General features: G+C 50.8%; 1 protein-coding gene across 1 annotated transcript; it reads right to left on the reverse strand.

Annotated features, from left to right (window-relative positions):
- Positions 1–287: 287 nt before the first annotated feature.
- LOC147116186 (uncharacterized) lies at positions 288–8,115 on the reverse strand. The gene is made up of 2 exons (XM_085990916.1): positions 7,609–8,115; positions 288–7,357 (listed from the first exon to the last, which is right to left on the reverse strand). Exon 2 carries the CDS (start codon positions 7,174–7,176, stop codon positions 1,186–1,188), a length of 5,991 nt encoding a protein of 1,996 aa, XP_085847042.1. The 5' UTR covers positions 7,177–7,357; positions 7,609–8,115; the 3' UTR covers positions 288–1,185.
- Between the last annotated feature and the right edge of the window lie 10,790 nt (positions 8,116–18,905).

Genomic DNA, 18,905 nt, shown 5'->3' on the forward strand with positions numbered 1-18,905 from the left:
TTCAGTTATTGAGTTGCCCTTTTGGTTTATGATTTGCTACCTTGACAACTCATTAACCAGTGTTTCAGACAATGCACAAGGCCATTTGACGACCCCAACTCGGTTCCCCAAGCGGGAAAACATCACCCGAAGCCCCGGTAAGGCGGCTGAATACATTCCCATTGGGCTTCCGTCCCCAATGTGAATGCCAAGTATTCAGTTTGTTCTGCCCTCGCAACGCGATTCTATGCAGAGCTAGACAGATAGCGAACAACTCGATATCTTCCAATAAAATCACAAGGCTTGACTTTTCTTGTAACGCTTTACTGAACGATTCTAATTGTAAAACTGAAATACAACACAGAAATGGAAGGACACATTAGTATACAGACGCATAATTGATATGTATACACAAATTTAGGTACGTCTGGGCAACACAGTACATTTAGCAAGCTGGAAGGCATTCTCTTTAAATTAGCCCTGTACATAGTGTATCAAATACGGCTGCTAGTTAACCAACTAGACAGAAAAAGTTACAACTAAACATTTTCTACAACATACAGTGTACGCTAATCGTCTATAGCATTCTAAATACTCACAGACAAACAATTTCCAAGACTGAAGCATGGGGACAATACAACCGAGGAGCACCGTGGCGCAGGTCTTGTTCCGGCGGCAGCTCCACGAGGAATGAACTTGCAGTGCCGTGGGGAGCGTGATGACCTCATCACGCTCGGGGTCGTGACGTCGTCGCGTTTGCTGGTAGTTGCGTCGCTGGCCGTTGGGGCCTAAGTCGGGAGCGGAAGAGAGCTGGGGGCCAGGCTGGGCCGGTGCTTGCCGCGGGAGCGGAAGATAGCGGTGCTCCCGGCGGCTGCTCGATGCGGCCGAAGATGCTGGGCCGGCGGCCTTCTGGCGAGCCGGGTCGGGGCGGCAGCCGCCTGACGCACGTCCCGTAGTACGTGGCGTGACGTCATCACGCTCGGGCGCGTCTTAAAGGGGCAATGGCCCTAAAGGGCGAGTTAAAGGGGCAACGGCCCTAACAGGTAAGTCATGCATATATAAGTAGGTTATGTACATACAGTAAGGTTGGGTTAGAGGGAGAGACAGCACACTCCCCGCTTGGTACGATCCCATTCGTACCACTACAGACACAAAATAAACCTGAGGAGAACGTCCTTCGGCAGCGACATACTCGGAGTCCGTTCTCTAAGTTTCTTCGGAAAGGAGGACTACGATCTCTGAGACTGGCCTCAGAAACACTTTGACAGTCCCCTCCTTGACGATCTTCACCTCCACCTTGCGGACCCTCTTGTCCCTGCTCGGCAGAGTTTTGACGACCAGTCCCACTGGCCATTCGTTTCTGTGTGCTTGGCTGTCTTTCAGCAAGACGACATCTCTCACTTTGACGTTTGGCTTGTCTTCTGTCCATTTCCTACGGTTCTGTAGGGTGGACAAATACTCTCCTCTCCATCTCTTCCAAAAGGTGTCTGCAAGGCACTGGACTTGCTTCCACTGCTTCCTGTGTAGCTCAGCCATGTCAAAGTTTCCGGGGGGGGCTGAAATAGCACTCATCTTTTGAGTCAGGAGCATCGCTGGGCTGAGGACTGCAGGCATGTCTGGGTCGGTGGACACCGGCACCAGGTGTCTTGCATTCATGATAGCCATGACTTCAGCCATGAGAGTGCTCAAGACGTCGTGTGTGAGACGAGTGGGTCCCGTCCGAAGCAGCATGGCATCCAGAATACGCCTGGCGACACCGATGAGCCTCTCCCATGAACCACCCATGTGGGATGAATGTGGGGGGTTAAACACCCACGTGCATCCTTTCTTTTGGAGGTAGCTTCCTACCGCTGCATTGTCCGTGTGGATGTCCAACTCCTTACAGGCACCCACGAAGTTAGTCCCTCTGTCAGAACGGAGAAGTTTGGCTGGACCACGGATAGAGAAAAACCTCCTCAGGGCATTGATAAAGCTGTCTGTTGACATGGATTCGAGCAGCTCGATATGCACGGCTCTGGTAGACATGCACGTAAAGAGCACCGCCCAGCGCTTGCTGCCTGCGCTACCTCCTCTAGTGCGACGCGTCATGATGGTCCATGGCCCAAAGACGTCGAGGCCCACGCTGGTGAATGGAGGCTCTGGAGTGAGTCTGTCGGTGGGCAAGTCTGCCATCTTTTGGTCCTCTAACCTCCCTCGTAGCTTGCGGCAGGTAACACACTTGTGGATAACGGAAGAAACCAGGCGCTTGCTCCCGATTATCCAGTATCCGGCTGCTCGGATAGCTCCTTCTGTTATGTGTCGCCCTTGGTGAGCCACTTGCTCATGATAGTATCTCACAAGTAGTGTGGCAATGTGATGGGTGCGCGGGATGATCAGAGGGTGCTTTTCTTCTCTTGACAAGTCTGCGGATGATATGCGCCCTCCGACCCGGAGCAAACCATCTTCGTCTGTAACTAGGTTGAGCTTTTTAAGTGGGCTCTGCTTGGGGAATGTCTGTCCCTCTTCACGGCGTTTGAGTTCCTCCTTGAAGACATCGTGCTGGGCAGAGCGAATGATCACATCTTTGGCTTGTGAAAGCTCACTTGTGCTGGGTGCTTCTTTAGAACATTTCCATCCCTTGCGTTCTATGTTGTCCGAATTCTCCTTGAAGGATGTTGCTACGTGAATGAGTCGGGCTGTGGTTCGGCAGAGTGGTCTCCAGCTTGAGAATCGCTCGAAGCGTTGTGAGCCCAACTGAGGTTCTGAGGCTTTGGTGGCCAGGGTCGTGACTTCAGGCCGAATCTCGGTATCAGCTTCGGGCTCCACAAGGGTGAAGGGATTGGGCTCAGGAGTCTCCTCTGCATTGACATTAGACAGGAAAGCAGGGCCCGAGAACCAACTGCTTTGCTGTAGGTGTGCTGCTGGTATAGGCCTGGTGGCATGGTCTGCAGGGTTCAGGTCTGTGGGGACATAGCACCACTGGTCGGGGTGGGTGGATCGTCTGATACGAGTCACCCGGTTGGAAACATACACATAAAACCTTTTTGTGGAGTTGTGGATGTAACCAAGTACAATCTTGCTGTCCGTGAAGAACTTGGCGGCGCCCACGTCGACGTCGATCTCGTCTCTGATCAACTCGTACAGTTGGACAGCCAACACGGCTGCACAAAGCTCGAGGCGTGGAATGGTGTGGGCAGGCCGAGGGGCCAACTTGGACTTCCCCATAACGAATCCCACATGGTATTTCCCGTCGGTGTCAGCCACTCTCAAGTAGGCCACAGCTCCTATCGCTACTGTGGACGCGTCTGAGAAGATGCACAGCTCTCTTCTCTGTGTTGAAGACAGCGAGCCTGGAATGTAGCACCTGTCTATGCGCAGGTCTTCGAGAGCCTTCAAGGACTCCTTCCATAGGTTCCATTTTGCTTCCTTTTCTGGGAGGAGTGGAGCATCCCACTCACTCTGATCCGATGAGAGTTCCCGTACTAATGCTTTTCCTTGCATTGTTATGGGAGCTACGAACCCCAAAGGGTCGTACAAACTGTTGACCGTGGACAGGACGCCTCTCCGCGTGAATGGCCTTTCTTCACGGGACACCAGGAATGTGAAGCTGTCTGTTTCTAGGTTCCAGGAGAGCCCCAGGCTCCGTTGAAGGGGGAGAGGATCTACCCCAAGGTGCAAATCATTCAGATCCTTGGAACGGTCCTCTGCCGGGAAGGCTTCCATCACCCGTCCACTGTTCGATGCTACCTTGTGTAGTCTCAGGTTGGACTCTGCCAACATCGCTCTGGTTCTTGTCAGGAGGTCGATTGCTTCTTCAGGTGTGGTAACCGAGGTAAGACCATCGTCAACATAGAACTGTCTCTCAACAAAATGCTTCGCGTCGGAGCCATATTCTTGCTTGCCTTTCTGAGCGGCTCGCCTCATGCAGTAGATAGCCACAGCAGGTGAAGGGCTGTTTCCAAACACGTGGACCTTCATCCTGTACTCCACCACCTTCTTGTTGAAGTCGTTGTCCTCATACCACAGGTAGCGGAGATAGTCCCTGTGGTCCTCTCGGACGACGAAGCAATAAAACATTTGCTGCACGTCTGCTGTCAGGGCTACGGGTTCTTTCCTGAACCGCAGGAGAACTCCCAGCAAGGTGTTGTTCAAGTCTGGGCCGCTGAGGAGTACATCGTTCAGGGACACCCCTTTGCATTCAGCGCTTGAGTCGAACACAACTCGTACCTGGCCTGGCTTTTGTGGGTGATACACACTGAATGTTGGCAGGTACCAGTGTTCTTTACCTTCTTCCAGAGGTGGGGCAGGCTCGGCTTGGTCGTTGTCCAGCATCTTCTGCATGAACTCTATGTAATGGCCCTTCATCTCTAACCTTTTCTCCAGTGTTCTCCTGAGTGAGCAGAGGCGCTTCATGGCTTGTTCCCTGTTGCTCGGAAGGCGGCGTCTGGGAGAGCGAAATGGCAAGGGTGCCACCCAGCTGTGTCCATCGTCCTGGTAGACTTCCTCATCCATGATGGTTATGAAGGCTTTGTCGTCCATGGATAGTGCTGGCTTGTCATCATCCTTGGACCTTTCGAACGCTGAGCATCCTAGGCTGTCTGTGCTCACGGTGAGGCCTGCCTCTTCCTCACAGGCAGAGGAGGTTGACCTATGATGCTGCGTCATGCCGTCGTAGTTTTCCTTTACCTGGATCCTGTTTGGGCATGGGCTGAGAAAGGATGTGCGACCATTGTGTAACACGTTCGTTTTATGGACGCTGACATCCGCTGGTTTGTGGACTGTTCCCAGGCAAACTCCACCCACGAGGACCCATCCCAGGTCGAGCCGCTGCGCATAAGGAGCGTTGTGGGGCCCGTTGATTTGCTCGCGCACCTTGTGGACCCTTAAGATGTCTCTTCCCAAGAGCAGGAGGATTGGAGCGTCCGGGTCCACAGCTGGAATCTTGTCGGCGACTGGCTGTAGGTGGGGCTGATAGCGTGCGACCTCTGGGGAGGGAATTTCCGTCCTATCGTCTGGCATCATGTCACACTCAATTAGGGTGGGGAGGGGAAGCTGTAGTTTCCCATCCATGGACTCGATCGTGAAGTTCCCAACTCTCCTACCCGTAGTCTCTGTTGTCCCTGCGCAGGTTTTTAGCGTGTACGGAGCTGCGCTGGCCTTGACTTCGAAGAGATTGAAGAATTCGGTCCTCGCTAGAGACTTGTTACTTTGCTCATCGAGCACTGCGTACATTTTGATTGCTTTCTCCTTTCTCCCTGCAGGATATGCTTTAACCAAGCAGATTTTGGAGCATGAGCATGGGCTGCTTGCGTTTCCACAAACCTCTGTGCACTTGGAGGTGACCGAAGAAGATGTGCCTTCGCTTTGCTCCCCGCTATCCTCTTTGTCGACTGCAGCGCTCTCGGTGGTTGAAGGAGGAGGACCTGGATGCAGGGCCGCGATGTGTTTTTCGCTGTTGCACTCAAGGCACTTGATTGTCACCTTGCAGTCTTTTGCCATATGCATGGTCGACCCACAACACCTGAAGCAGATGCGATTCTCTTTCAGGTATAATTTGCGCTCATCAATAGGCTTGTCTCTAAAGCTCCGACACTTCTTGAGTGGGTGGGGCTTCTTGTGTATCGGACACTGACGGTCCGGGTCATCCACTTTGTTCTCAGCGGAACTGGATTGGTTGACTGAGGGTTCGGCTGGAACATCTGTTTTGTGCACACTCACAGAGGCTTTATTGCTGTACTTTGTGGGTTTCTCTGTTCTCGAAGGAGCGTAACTGCTGGAGGTGGAGAAAGTGAAACTTGGATCATTCCTCACCCTTGCTTGTTGTTGGACAAACCTGGAGAAGAGAGAAAAGGGGGGAAATGCCACTCCATTGTCCTCCTTGTACTTGGATCCCTTAGCTATCCATTTCTCTTGAAGATTGTGGGGGAGCTTTTCCACTATTGGGTTTACCCCGCGAGCCGTATCCAAATACGAGAGGCCGGTCAGGTAACCTTCTCCCTTGGCACACTCCAGTTCGAGGAGAATGTCGCCCAGTTCTCTGAGCTCGACATTATCCTTGTTGGTTAGCTTCGGGAAGTCCTCAAGCTTCTTGAGCAGTGCGTGTTCGATGACTTCTGGTGTCCCATAACAGTCGTCGAGACGTTGCCAAACCAGGTCGAGGCCTGCTGTGGAATTGAGGATGTGCGCTGAGCGAATTCTCTTCGCCTGCCTTGACGACTCGGCTCCGAGCCACTTGATCACCAAGTCTAGTTCTTCTCTGGCTGACAGATTCAAGTCCTTGGTGGTACTCAGGAAGGATGCTCTCCATGACCAATAATTTTCAGGACGTTCATCGAATTCTAGGAGGCCTGAACTTAACAATTCTCGGCGAGTAAGGTACCTGGCGAAGTCTTGTGCGCCTTGCGGCTCGGGCGAGGACTGCTTAGCTGGATTGGCCGAGTGTTGTGGAGGTCTCTGCAGGTGGGTCTTACTCGTTTCTTCTCTTTTGAGCTCAGTGTCTCCGAAAACGGGCCGTTTGTTGCTGGGGTGAGTAGCTAGTTCTACGTCGAGATACCTGGATGTTTCCTTTGGGAACACTTTGGAGTGTTGTTGGACATACTCATTTGTACGTTGCACTGGACTGAGGGGCTGTTCCAGGTCATATGTTTCCTGGCTGGGCTCCCCGCGTTCGCTCTCCTCATCTTCTTCATAAGCTGCGGCTTCGGCTTTAGCGGCAGCGGCAGCTCTCTGGCTTTGGAGAATGTGGAGAATGGCAGCGATATCAGCTCTCTGCTTTACAAGGTCGGCTTTCTGCTTCATCGTACTAGCTTCGAGGTCAGCTCTCTGCTTCATCGCACTAGCTTCGAGGTCAGCTCTCTGCTTCATCGCACTAGCGTCGAGGTCGGCTCTCTGCTTCATGAGGTCAGCTTCTTTTTCAGCGAAGGCCAATTGCGCTTGGGTGGCCTTTGCCTTGGCACGTGCTTTGGCGGCTGTAGAAGCTGTCGATGACGACGGTCTGCTGGACCGCCGAGATGACCTAGAGGATACTTTAGAGAACTGTGACTTGGCGTCATTTGCTGGGAGAGCTGTCGGTGGCGACGGTCTGCTGGACCGCCGAGATGTTCTAGAGGATGCTTTGGAGGACTGTGACTTGGCCTCGTTTGCTGGGAGAGGCTCATTCTTCTCGATTGGCTGGTCGACTTCCTCTAGAGTATATTGTTTTCCTGAGCGTAGACTCATGGTAGCTGAGTGGTATCTTCCTGTGCTTGAGCCCGCTGTGCTGCTGTCTTTTTACTGTTCTGCCCTCGCAACGCGATTCTATGCAGAGCTAGACAGATAGCGAACAACTCGATATCTTCCAATAAAATCACAAGGCTTGACTTTTCTTGTAACGCTTTACTGAACGATTCTAATTGTAAAACTGAAATACAACACAGAAATGGAAGGACACATTAGTATACAGACGCATAATTGATATGTATACACAAATTTAGGTACGTCTGGGCAACACAGTACATTTAGCAAGCTGGAAGGCATTCTCTTTAAATTAGCCCTGTACATAGTGTATCAAATACGGCTGCTAGTTAACCAACTAGACAGAAAAAGTTACAACTAAACATTTTCTACAACATACAGTGTACGCTAATCGTCTATAGCATTCTAAATACTCACAGACAAACAATTTCCAAGACTGAAGCATGGGGACAATACAACCGAGGAGCACCGTGGCGCAGGTCTTGTTCCGGCGGCAGCTCCACGAGGAATGAACTTGCAGTGCCGTGGGGAGCGTGATGACCTCATCACGCTCGGGGTCGTGACGTCGTCGCGTTTGCTGGTAGTTGCATCGCTGGCCGTTGGGGCCTAAGTCGGGAGCGGAAGAGAGCTGGGGGCCAGGCTGGGCCGGTGCTTGCCGCGGGAGCGGAAGATAGCGGTGCTCCCGGCGGCTGCTCGATGCGGCCGAAGATGCTGGGCCGGCGGCCTTCTGGCGAGCCGGGTCGGGGCGGCAGCCGCCTGACGCACGTCCCGTAGTACGTGGCGTGACGTCATCACGCTCGGGCGCGTCTTAAAGGGGCAATGGCCCTAAAGGGCGAGTTAAAGGGGCAACGGCCCTAACAGGTAAGTCATGCATATATAAGTAGGTTATGTACATACAGTAAGGTTGGGTTAGAGGGAGAGACAGCACACAGTTAATGAGTTGCCTCCTTGGTTATTCATTTGTCGCTCTGAGATTTGGTAAACCAGTTGTCGATATACAAATTTCAGTTATTGAGTTGCCCTTTGGTTTATGATTTGCTACCTTTACAACTCAGTAACCAGTGTTTCAGACAATGCACAAGGCCAATTGCCGACCCCAACTCGGTTCCCCAAGTGGGAAAGCAGCACAAGAAGCCCCGGTAAGGCGGCCGAATCCATTCCCATCTGACTTTCGTCCCCAATGTGAATGCCAAGTATTCAGTTATTGAGTTGCCTCCTTGGTTAATCATTTGTCGCTCTGAGTTTTGGTTAACCAGTTTTCGATATACAAATTTCAGTAAATGAGTTGCCCTTTTGGTTTATGATTTGCAACCTTGACAACTCAGTAACCAGTGTTTCAGACAATGCACAAGGCCATTTGCCCACCCCAACTCGGATCCCCAAGCGGGAAAGCAGCACCCGAAGCCCCGGAAAGGCGGCCAAATCCATTCCCATCCGACTTCCGTCCCCAATGTGAATGCCAAGTATTCAGTTAATGAGTTGCCTCCTTGGTTATTCATTTGTCGCTCTGAGTTTTGGTTATCCAGTTGTCGATATACAAATTTCAGTTAATGAGTTGCCCTTTTGGTTTATGATTTGCTACCTTGACAACTCATGAACCAGTGTTTCACACAATGCACAAGGCCACTTGCCGACCCCAACTCGGTTCCCCAAGCGGGAAAGCAGCACCCGAAGCCCCGGTAAGGCGGCCGAATCCATTCCATTCTGACTTCCGTCCCCAATGTGAATGCCAAGTATTCAGTTAATGAGTTGCCTCCTTGGTTAATCATTTGTCGCTCTGACTTTTGGTTAACAAGTTGTCGATGTTCAAAATTCAGTTATTGAGTTGCCACCTTGGTTACTGATTTGTCGCTCTGACTTTTGGTTATCCAGTTGTCGATGTTCAAATTTCAGTTACTGAGCTGTCCTTTTGGTTTATGATTTGCTACCTTGACAACTCAGTAACCACTGTTTCAGACAATGCACAAGGCCATTTGCCGACCCCAACTCGGTTCCCCAAGCGGGAAAGCTGCACCCGACGCCCCGGTAAGGCGGCCAAATCCATTCCCATCCGACTTCCGTCCCCAATGTGAATGCCAGGTATTCAGTTAATGAGTTGCCTCCTTGGTTAATCATTTGTCGCTCTGACTTTTGGTTAACCAGTTGTCGATGTTCAAATTTCAGTAAATGAGTTGCCCTTTTGGTTAATGATTTGCTACCTTGACAACTCATTAACCAGTGTTTCCAACCATGCGCAAGGCCATTTGACGACCCCAACTCGGTTCCCCAAGCGGGAAAGCAGCACCCGAAGCCCCGGTAAGGCGGCTGAATACATTCCCATCCGACTTCCGTCCCCAATGTGAATGCCAAGTATTCAGTTAATGTGTTGCCTCCTTGGTTAATCATTTGTTGCTCTGACATTTGGTTAACCAGTTGTCGATGTTCAAATTTCAGTTAATGAGTTGCCCTTTTGGTTTATGATTTGCTACCTTGACAACTCATTAACCAGTGTTTCAGACAATGCGCAAGGCCATTTGCCGATCCCAACTCGGTTCCCAAAGCGGGAAAGCAGCACCCGAAGCCCCGGTAAGGCGGCTGAATACATTCCCATTGGACATCCGTCCCCAATGTGAATGCCAAGTATTCAGTTAATGAGTTGCCTCCTTGGTTAATCATTTGTAACTCTGAGTTTTGGTTTACCAGTTGTCGATATACAAATTTCAGTTAACGAGTTGCCCTTTTGGTTTATGATTTGCTACCTTGACAACTCAGTAACCAGTGTTTCAGACAATGCACAAGGCCATTTGCCCACCCCAACTCGTTTCCCCAAGCGGGAAAGCTGCACCCGAAGCCCCGGTAAGGCGGCCGAACCCATTCCCAACCGACTTCCGTCCCCAATGTGAATGCCAAGTATTCAGTTAATGAGTTGCTTCCTTGGTTAATCATTTGTCGCTCTGACTTTTGGTTTACCAGTTGTCGATGTTCAAGTTTCAGTTAATGAGTTGCCCTTTTGGTTTATGATTTGCTACCTTGACAACTCAGTAACCAGTGTTTCAGACAATGCACAAGGCCATTTGCCGACCCCAACTCGGTTCCCCAAGCGGGAAAGCAGCACCCGACGCCCCGGTAAGGCGGCCGAATCCATTCCCATCGGTTGTCCATCCCCAATGTGAATGCCAAGTATTCAGTTAATGAGTTGCCTCCTTGAAACTTCAGTTATCGAGTTGTCCCTTTGGTTATCCAGTTGCCACATTGAAATTACAGTTCCTGAGTTGCCTCCTTGGTTACTCATTTGTCGCTCTGTCTTTTGGTTAACCAGTTGTCGATGTTCAATATTCAGTTACTGAGTTGCCACCTTGGTTAGTCATTTGTCGCTCTGACTTTTGGTTAACCAGTTGTCGATGTTCAATATTCAGTTAATGAGTTGCCTCCTTGGTTAATCATTTGTCGCTCTGACTTTTGGTTATCCAGTTGTCGATGTTCAAAATTTCAGTTACTGAGTTGCCCTTTTGGTCTATGATTTCCTACCTTGACAACTCATGAACCAGTGTTTCAGACAATGCACAAGGCCACTTTCCGACCCCAACTCGGTTCCCCAAGTGGGAAAGCAGCACCCGACGCCCCGGTAAGGCGGCCGAATCCATTCCCATCGGACCGCCGTCCCCAATGTGAATGCCAAGTATTCAGTTAATGAGTTGCCTCCTTGGTTACTCATTTGTCGCTCTGAGTTTTGGTTATCCAGTTGTCGATATACAAATTTCAGTTAATGATTTGCCCTTTTGGTTTATGATTTGCTACCTTGACAACTCAGTAACCAGTGTTTCAGAAAATGCACAAGGCCATTTGCCGACCCCAACTCGGTTCCCCAAGCGGGAAAGCAGCACCCGAAGCCCCGGTAAGGCGGCCGAATCCATTCCCATCTGACTTCCGTCCCCAATGTGAATGCCAAGTATTCAGTTATTGAGTTGCCTCCTTGGTTAATCATTTGTCGCTCTGACTTTTGGTTAACAAGTTGTCGATGTTCAAATTTCACTTATTGAGTTGCCACCTTGGTTACTGATTTGTCGCTCTGACATTTGGTTATCCAGTTGTCGATGTTCAAATTTCAGTTATTGAGTTGCCCTTTTCGTTTATGATTTGCTACCTTGACAACTCATTAACCAGTGTTTCAGACAATGCACAAGGCCATTTGATGACCCCAACTCGGTTCCCCAAGCGGGAAAACATCACCCGAAGCCCCGGTAAGGCGGCTGAATACATTCCCATCGGGCTTCCATCCCCAATGTGAATGCCAAGTATTCAGTTAATGAGTTGCCTCCTTGGTTATTCATTTGTCGCTCTGAGATTTGGTAAACCAGTTGTCGATATACAAATTTCAGTTATTGAGTTGCCCTTTGGTTTATGATTTGCTACCTTTACAACTCAGTAACCAGTGTTTCAGACAATGCACAAGGCCAATTGCCGACCCCAACTCGGTTCCCCAAGGGGGAAAGCAGCACAAGAAGCCCCGGTAAGGCGGCCGAATCCATTCCCATCTGACTTCCGTCCCCAATGTGAATGCCAAGTATTCAGTTACTGAGTTGCCTCCTTGGTTAATCATTTGTCGCTCTGAGTTTTGGTTAACCAGTTTTCGATATACAAATTTCAGTAAATGAGTTGCCCTTTTGGTTTATGATTTGCTACCTTGACAACTCAGTAACCAGTGTTTCAGACAATGCACAAGGCCATTTGCCCACCCCAACTCGGATCCCCAAGCGGGAAAGCAGCTCCCGAAGCCCCGGAAAGGCGGCCAAATCCATTCCCATCCGACTTCCGTCCCCAATGTGAATGCCAAGTATTCAGTTAATGAGTTGCCTCCTTGGTTATTCATTTGTCGCTCTGAGTTTTGGTTATCCAGTTGTCGATATACAAATTTCAGTTAATGAGTTGCCCTTTTGGTTTATGATTTGCTACCTTGACAACTCAGTAACCAGTGTTTTAGACAATGCACAAGGCCATTTGCCGACACCAACTCAGTTCCCCAAGCGGGAAAGCAGCACCCGAAGCCCCGGTAAGGCGGCCGAATCCATTCCCATCTGACTTCCGTCCCCAATGTGAATGCCAACTATTCATTTACTGAGTTGCCTCCTTGGTTAATCATTTGTCGCTCTGACTTTTGGTTATCCAGTTGTCGATGTTCAAGTTTCAGTTAATGAGTTGCCCTTTTGGTTTAATGATTTGCTACCTTGACAACTCATGAACCAGTGTTTCAGACAATGCACAAGGCCACTTGCCGACCCCAACTCGGTTCCCCAAGCGGGAAAGCAGCACCCGAAGCCCCGGTAAGGCGGCCGAATCCATTCAATTCTGACTACCGTCCCCAATGTGAATGCCAAGTATTCAGTTAATGAGTTGCCTCCTTGGTTAATCATTTGCCGCTCTGACTTTTGGTTAACAAGTTGTCGATGTTCAAATTTCAGTTATTGAGTAGCCACCTTGGTTACTGATTTGTCGCTCTGACTTTTGGTTATCCAGTTGTCGATGTTCAAATTTCAGTTACTGAGTTGTCCTTTTGGTTTATGATTTGCTACCTTGACAACTCATTAACCAGTGTTTCAGACAATGCGCAAGGCCATTTGACGACCCCAACTCGGTTCCCCAAGCGGGAAAGCAGCACCCGAAGCCCCGGTAAGGCGGCTGAATACATTCCCATCCGACTTCCGTCCCCAATGTGAATGCCAAATATTCAGTTAATGAGTTGCCTCCTTGGTTAATCATTTGTCGCTCTGACTTTTGGTTAACCAGTTGTCGCTGTTCAAATTTCAGTTAATGAGTTGCCCTTTTGGTTTATGATTTGCTACCTTGACAACTCATTAACCAGTGTTTCAGACAATGCGCAAGGCCATTTGACGACCCCAACTCGGTTCCCCAAGCGGGAAAGCAGCACCCGAAGCCCCGGTAAGGCGGCTGAATACATTCCCATCGGACATCCGTCCCCAATGTGAATGCCAAGTATTCAGTTAATGAGTTGCCTCCTTGGTTAATCATTTGTCGCTCTGACTTTTGGTTAACAAGTTGTCGATGTTCAAATTTCAGTTAATGAGTTGCCTCCTTGGTTAATCATTTGTCGCTCTGACTTTTGGTTTACCAGTTGTCGATGTTCAAGTTTCAGTTAATGAGTTGCCCTTTTGGTTTATGATTTGCTACCTTGACAACTCAGTAACCAGTGTTTCAGACAATGCACAAGGCCATTTGCCGACCCCAACTCGGTTCCCCAAGCGGGAAAGCAGCACCCGACGCCCCGGTAAGGCGGCCGAATCCATTCCCATCGGATGTCCATCCCCAATGTGAACGCCAAGTATTGAGTTAATGAGTTGCCTCCTTGGTTACTCATTTGTCGCTCTGAGTTTTGGTTATCCAGTTGTCGATATACAAATTTCAGTTAATGAGTTGCCCTTTTGGTTTATGATTTGCTACCTTGACAACTCAGTAACCAGTGTTTCAGAAAATGCACAAGGCCATTTGCCGACCCCAACTCGGTTCCCCAAGCGGGAAAGCAGCACCCGAAGCCCCGGTAAGGCGGCCGAATCCATTCCCATCTGACTTCCGTCCCCAATGTGAAAGCCAAGTATTCAGTTATTGAGTTGCCTCCTTGGTTAATCATTTGTCGCTCTGACTTTTGGTTAACAAGTTGTCGATGTTCAAATTTCAGTTATTGAGTTGCCACCTTGGTTACTGATTTGTCGCTCTGACTTTTGGTTATCCAGTTGTCGATGTTCAAATTTCAGTTATTGAGTTGCCCTTTTGGTTTATGATTTGCTACCTTGACAACTCATTAACCAGTGTTTCAGACAATGCACAAGGCCATTTGACGACCCCAACTCGGTTCCCCAAGCGGGAAAACATCACCCGAAGCCCCGGTAAGGCGGCTGAATACATTCCCATCGGGCTTCCATCCCCAATGTGAATGCCAAGTATTCAGTTAATGAGTTGCCTCCTTGAAACTTCAGTTATCGAGTTGTCCCTTTGGTTATCCAGTTGCCACATTGAAATTTCAGTTCCTGAGTTGCCTCCTTGGTTACTCATTTGTCGCTCTGTCTTTTGGTTAACCAGTTGTCGATGTTCAATATTCAGTTACTGAGTTGCCACCTTGGTTAATCATTTGTCGCTCTGACTTTTGGTTCACCAGTTGTCGATGTTCAATATTCAGTTAATGAGTTGCCTCCTTGGTTAATCATTTGTCGCTCTGACTTTTGGTTATCCAGTTGTCGATGTTCAAAATTTCAGTTACTGAGTTGCCCTGTTGGTCTATGATTTCCTACCTTGACAACTCATGAACCAGTGTTTCAGCCAATGCACAAGGCCACTTACCGACCCCAACGCGGTTCCCCAAGTGGGAAAGCAGCACCCGACACCCCGGTAAGGCGGCCGAATCCATTCCCATCGGACCGCCGTCCCCAATGTGAATGCCAACTATTCAGTTACTGAGTTGCCTCCTTGGTTAATCATTTGTCGCTCTGACTTTTGGTTATCCAGTTGTCGATGTTCAAGTTTCAGTTAATGAGTTGCCCTTTTGGTTTAATGATTTGCTACCTTGACAACTCATGAACCAGTGTTTCAGACAATGCACAAGGCCACTTGCCGACCCCAACTCGGTTCCCCAAGCGGGAAAGCAGCACCCGAAGCCCCGGTAAGGCGGCCGAATCCATTCAATTCTGACTACCGTCCCCAATGTGAATGCCAAGTATTCAGTTAATGAGTTGCCTCCTTGGTTAATCATTTGCCGCTCTGACTTTTGGTTAACAAGTTGTCGATGTTCAAATTTCAGTTATTGAGTTGCCACCTTGGTTACTGATTTGTCGCTCTGACTTTTGGTTATCCAGTTGTCGATGTTCAAATTTCAGTTACTGAGTTGTCCTTTTGGTTTATGATTTGCTACCTTGACAACTCAGTAACCACTGTTTCAGACAATGCACAAGGCCATTTGCCGACCCCAACTCGGTTCCCCAAGCGGGAAAGCTGCACCCGACGCCCCGGTAAGGCGGCCAAATCCATTCCCATCCGACTTCCGTCCCCAATGTGAATGCCAAGTATTCAGTTAATGAGTTGCCTCCTTGGTTAATCATTTGTCGCTGTGACTTTTGGTTAACCAGTTGTCGATGTTTGAATTTCAGTAAATGAGTTGCCCTTTTGGTTAATGATTTGCTACCTTGACAACTCATTAACCAGTGTTTCAGACAATGCGCAAGGCAATTTGACGACCCCAACTCGGTTCCCCAAGCGGGAAAGCAGCACCCGAAGCCCCGGTAAGGCGGCTGAATACATTCCCATCGGACATCCGTCCCCAATGTGAATGCCAAGTATTCAGTTAATGAGTTGCCTCCTTGGTTAATCATTTGTAACTCTGAGTTTTGGTTTACCAGTTGTCGATATACAAATTTCAGTTAATGAGTTGCCCTTTTGGTCTATGATTTCCTACCTTGACAACTCATGAACCAGTGTTTCAGACAATGCACAAGGCCACTTACCGACCCCAACTCGGTTCCCCAAGTGGGAAAGCAGCACCCGACGCCCCGGTAAGGCGGCCGAATCCATTCCCATCGGACCGCCGTCCCCAATGTGAATGCCAAGTATTCAGTTAATGAATTGCCTCCTTGATACATCAGTTATCGAGTTGTCCCTTTGGTTATCCAGTTGCCACATTGAAATTTCAGTTACTGAGTTGCCTCCTTGGTTACTCATTTGTCGCTCTGACTTTTGGTTTACCAGTTGTCGATGTTCAAAATTTCAGTAACTGAGTTGCCCTTTTTGTCTATGATTTCCTACCTTGACAACTCAATAACCAGTGTTTCAGACAATGCACAAGGCCATTTGCCGACCCCAGCTCGGTTCCCCAAGCAGGAAAGCAGCACCCGACGCCCCGGTAAGGCGGCCGAATCCATTCCCATCGGACTTCCGTCCCCAATGTGAATGCCAAGTATTCAGTTATTGAGTTGCCTCCTTGGTTACTCATTTGTCCCTCTGGCGTTTGGTTACCCAGTTGTCAGTTTTCAAATTTCAGTTACTGAGTTGACTTTGTCTTTCTCACTCTGTGTATCTCTCTCTTCTCTCTGTCTCTCTCAGTGTATGCGAGTGTCTGTGTGTTCCACTGCCGCCCGGCCGAACCGGTTGCAAAGGCCCGCCTTGTTACACACGAAAACCCCGGGCTCGCTTCCGAGCAACGGGCACCCGGCTTTCCGGTGTCGGACAGACTCCGTTCTGGTACTGTTGGATGCCCCTTGCCCCTGGCTTGCTCTGGCAGTCGGCGCCTGCAGGCTGCCTCTCGCCCTGCCCTCTCAGTCGTCGGAAAGCGGTCTCCAGCCAACGGCTGTACCTCGGCCGGGGAAAGGGGCAGCTACATAAGCCTGGTACTGCTCTGTGCGGCCCTGCCACCCCGTTCAGCTGCCGTTCTCCCCGACCGGATCGGACTTTCCTTCCCGAAGTTAACCCCGATAAGCTGCCGCTGACCGACGGCCCAGCAGCCGGTACGGTACGGCGACACTTTCCCGAACTCGCCCCGGGCCAGCCTGGCAATATAGTGTGTGCCAGCGCCGGGGCTTTCCAACGAGCCGTCCCGGACCGAAATCGGACACGGGAGTCGGGAGCGAAAGGCGTTCGACTGGTGTTGGGCAACCGGGTCCAAATGCCCGCCAATTTACACGCACGAAAACCCCGGGCTCGATTCGGAGCGACGTGCACCCGGCGTCCCTGTGTCGGACCGACTCCGCTCCACTAGCGTTGGATGCCCCTTGCCCCTGGCCTGCTCTGGCAGCCGGCGCGTGCAGGCCGAGCCCCGCCCCGGCCTCTCAGAGGTCGGGAAGCAGTCTCCAGCCAACGGCTGTAGCTCGGCTGCGGAAAGGGGCAGCTGCACAAGCCCAGTACTGCTCTGTGCGGCCTCGCCACCCTGTTCAGCTGCCGTTGACCTGGACCGGATCGGACTTTCCTTCCTGAAGTTAACCCCGATAAACTGCCGCTGACCGACGGCACGGCAGCCGGTACGGGACGGCGACACTTTCCCGAACGTGCCGGGATCCAGTCCGATAATATAGTGTGCACCAGCGCCGGGGCTTTCCAACGAGCCCTCCCTGACCGAAATCGGACACGGGAGTCCGGAGCGAAAGGCGTTCGACTGCCGGCCGGCCAAACCCAGGCAATCTCCCGCCGTTGCGGACCCGCTCCCAGGCAACCGGGTCCAAATCCCCGCCCGGTTACATGCACGAAAACCCCGGCCTCGATTCTGAGCGTCGGGCACCCGGCTTCCCGGTATCGGACTGACTCCGTTCGGGTCCCGTTGGATGCCCCTTGCCCCTGGCTTGCTCTGGCAGCCGGCGCGTGCAGGCTGCCCCTCGCCCCGCCCTCTCAGTGGTCGGAAAGCGGTCTCCAGCCAACGGCTGTACCTCGGCCGGGGAAAGGGGCAGCTACACAAGCCCGGTACTGCTCTGTGCGGCCCCGCCACCCCGTTCAGCTGCCGTTGTCCCGGACCGGATCGGACTTTCCTTCCCGAAGTTACCCCCGATAAGCTGCTGCTGACCGACGGCCCGGCAGCCGGTTCAGGCAATGCACAAGGCCGTTTGCCGACCCCAACTCGGTTCCCCAAGCGGGAATAGCAGCACCCGACGCCCCGGTAAGGCGGCCGAATCCATTCCCATCGGACTTCCGTCCCCAATGTGAATGCCAAGTATTCAGTTAATGAGTTGCCTCCTTGGTTAATCATTTGTCGCTCTGACTTTTGATTAATCAGTTGTCGATATACAAATTTTAGTTAATGAGTTGCCCTTTTGGTTTATGATTTGCTACCTTGACAGCTCAGTAACCAATGTTTCAGACAATGCACAAGGCCATTTGCCGACCCCAACTCGGTTCCCCAAGCGGGAAAGCAGCACCCGAAGCCCCGGTAAGGCGGCCGAATCCATTCCCATCCGACTTCCGTCCCCAATGTTCCGGGCAGCACGGTGGCATAGTGGTTAGCACTGTTGCCTCACAGAGCCAGGGACTCGGTTTCGAATCCGGCCTCGGGTGACTGTCTGTGTGGAGTTTGCACATTCTCCCCGTGTTTGCGTGGGTTTTCTCCGGGTGCTCCGGTTTCCTCCCACAGTCCAAAGATGTGTGGGTTAGAGTTGATTGGCTATGATAAATTGAACCTTAGTGTTAGGGGGACTAAATACGTGGGGTTACGGGGATAGGGTGGGTGTCGGGGTTACAGGGATCGGGTAGGATATGTGTCGGTGCAGGCTCGATGGGCCAAAATGGCCTCTATCTGCACTGTGGGGTTTCTGTGATTCTGAGATTTCTGTGAATGTGAATGCCAAGTATTCAGTTACTGAGTTGCCTCCTTGGTTAATCATTTGTCGCTCTGACTTTTGGTTAACCAGTTGTCGATGTTCAAGTTTGCAGCCTGACCACCATCTCCAGTGTGACCACACTGGATCCATGTTCTGCTGGTATTCGAGCTGGCGTTCACCTGCTCTGCCACCCAGCCTTGGTTTGCCTTCTTCCTCCCCGAGGAGGGGAAGAGCACCTCCCTGCTCTCTGTCGCTCCCTCCACCAATGCCTGGAGGGCTGCCTCGTCAAATCTGGGGGATGCCTTACTCCGATGTGTCGCCATGATTGATGATGGTAGTAGCAGCTGCCAGGGCCAATTTATCATAGCCAATCAACCTAACCTGCACATCTTTGGACTGTGGGAGGAAACCAGAGCACCCGGAGGAAACCCACAC

This window comes from Somniosus microcephalus, chromosome 6, assembly GCF_052327205.1.
Source record: "Somniosus microcephalus isolate GS21.2 chromosome 6, FLI_Smic_1.0, whole genome shotgun sequence".
In the NCBI taxonomy this organism is placed as follows: Eukaryota; Metazoa; Chordata; class Chondrichthyes; order Squaliformes; family Somniosidae; genus Somniosus; species Somniosus microcephalus.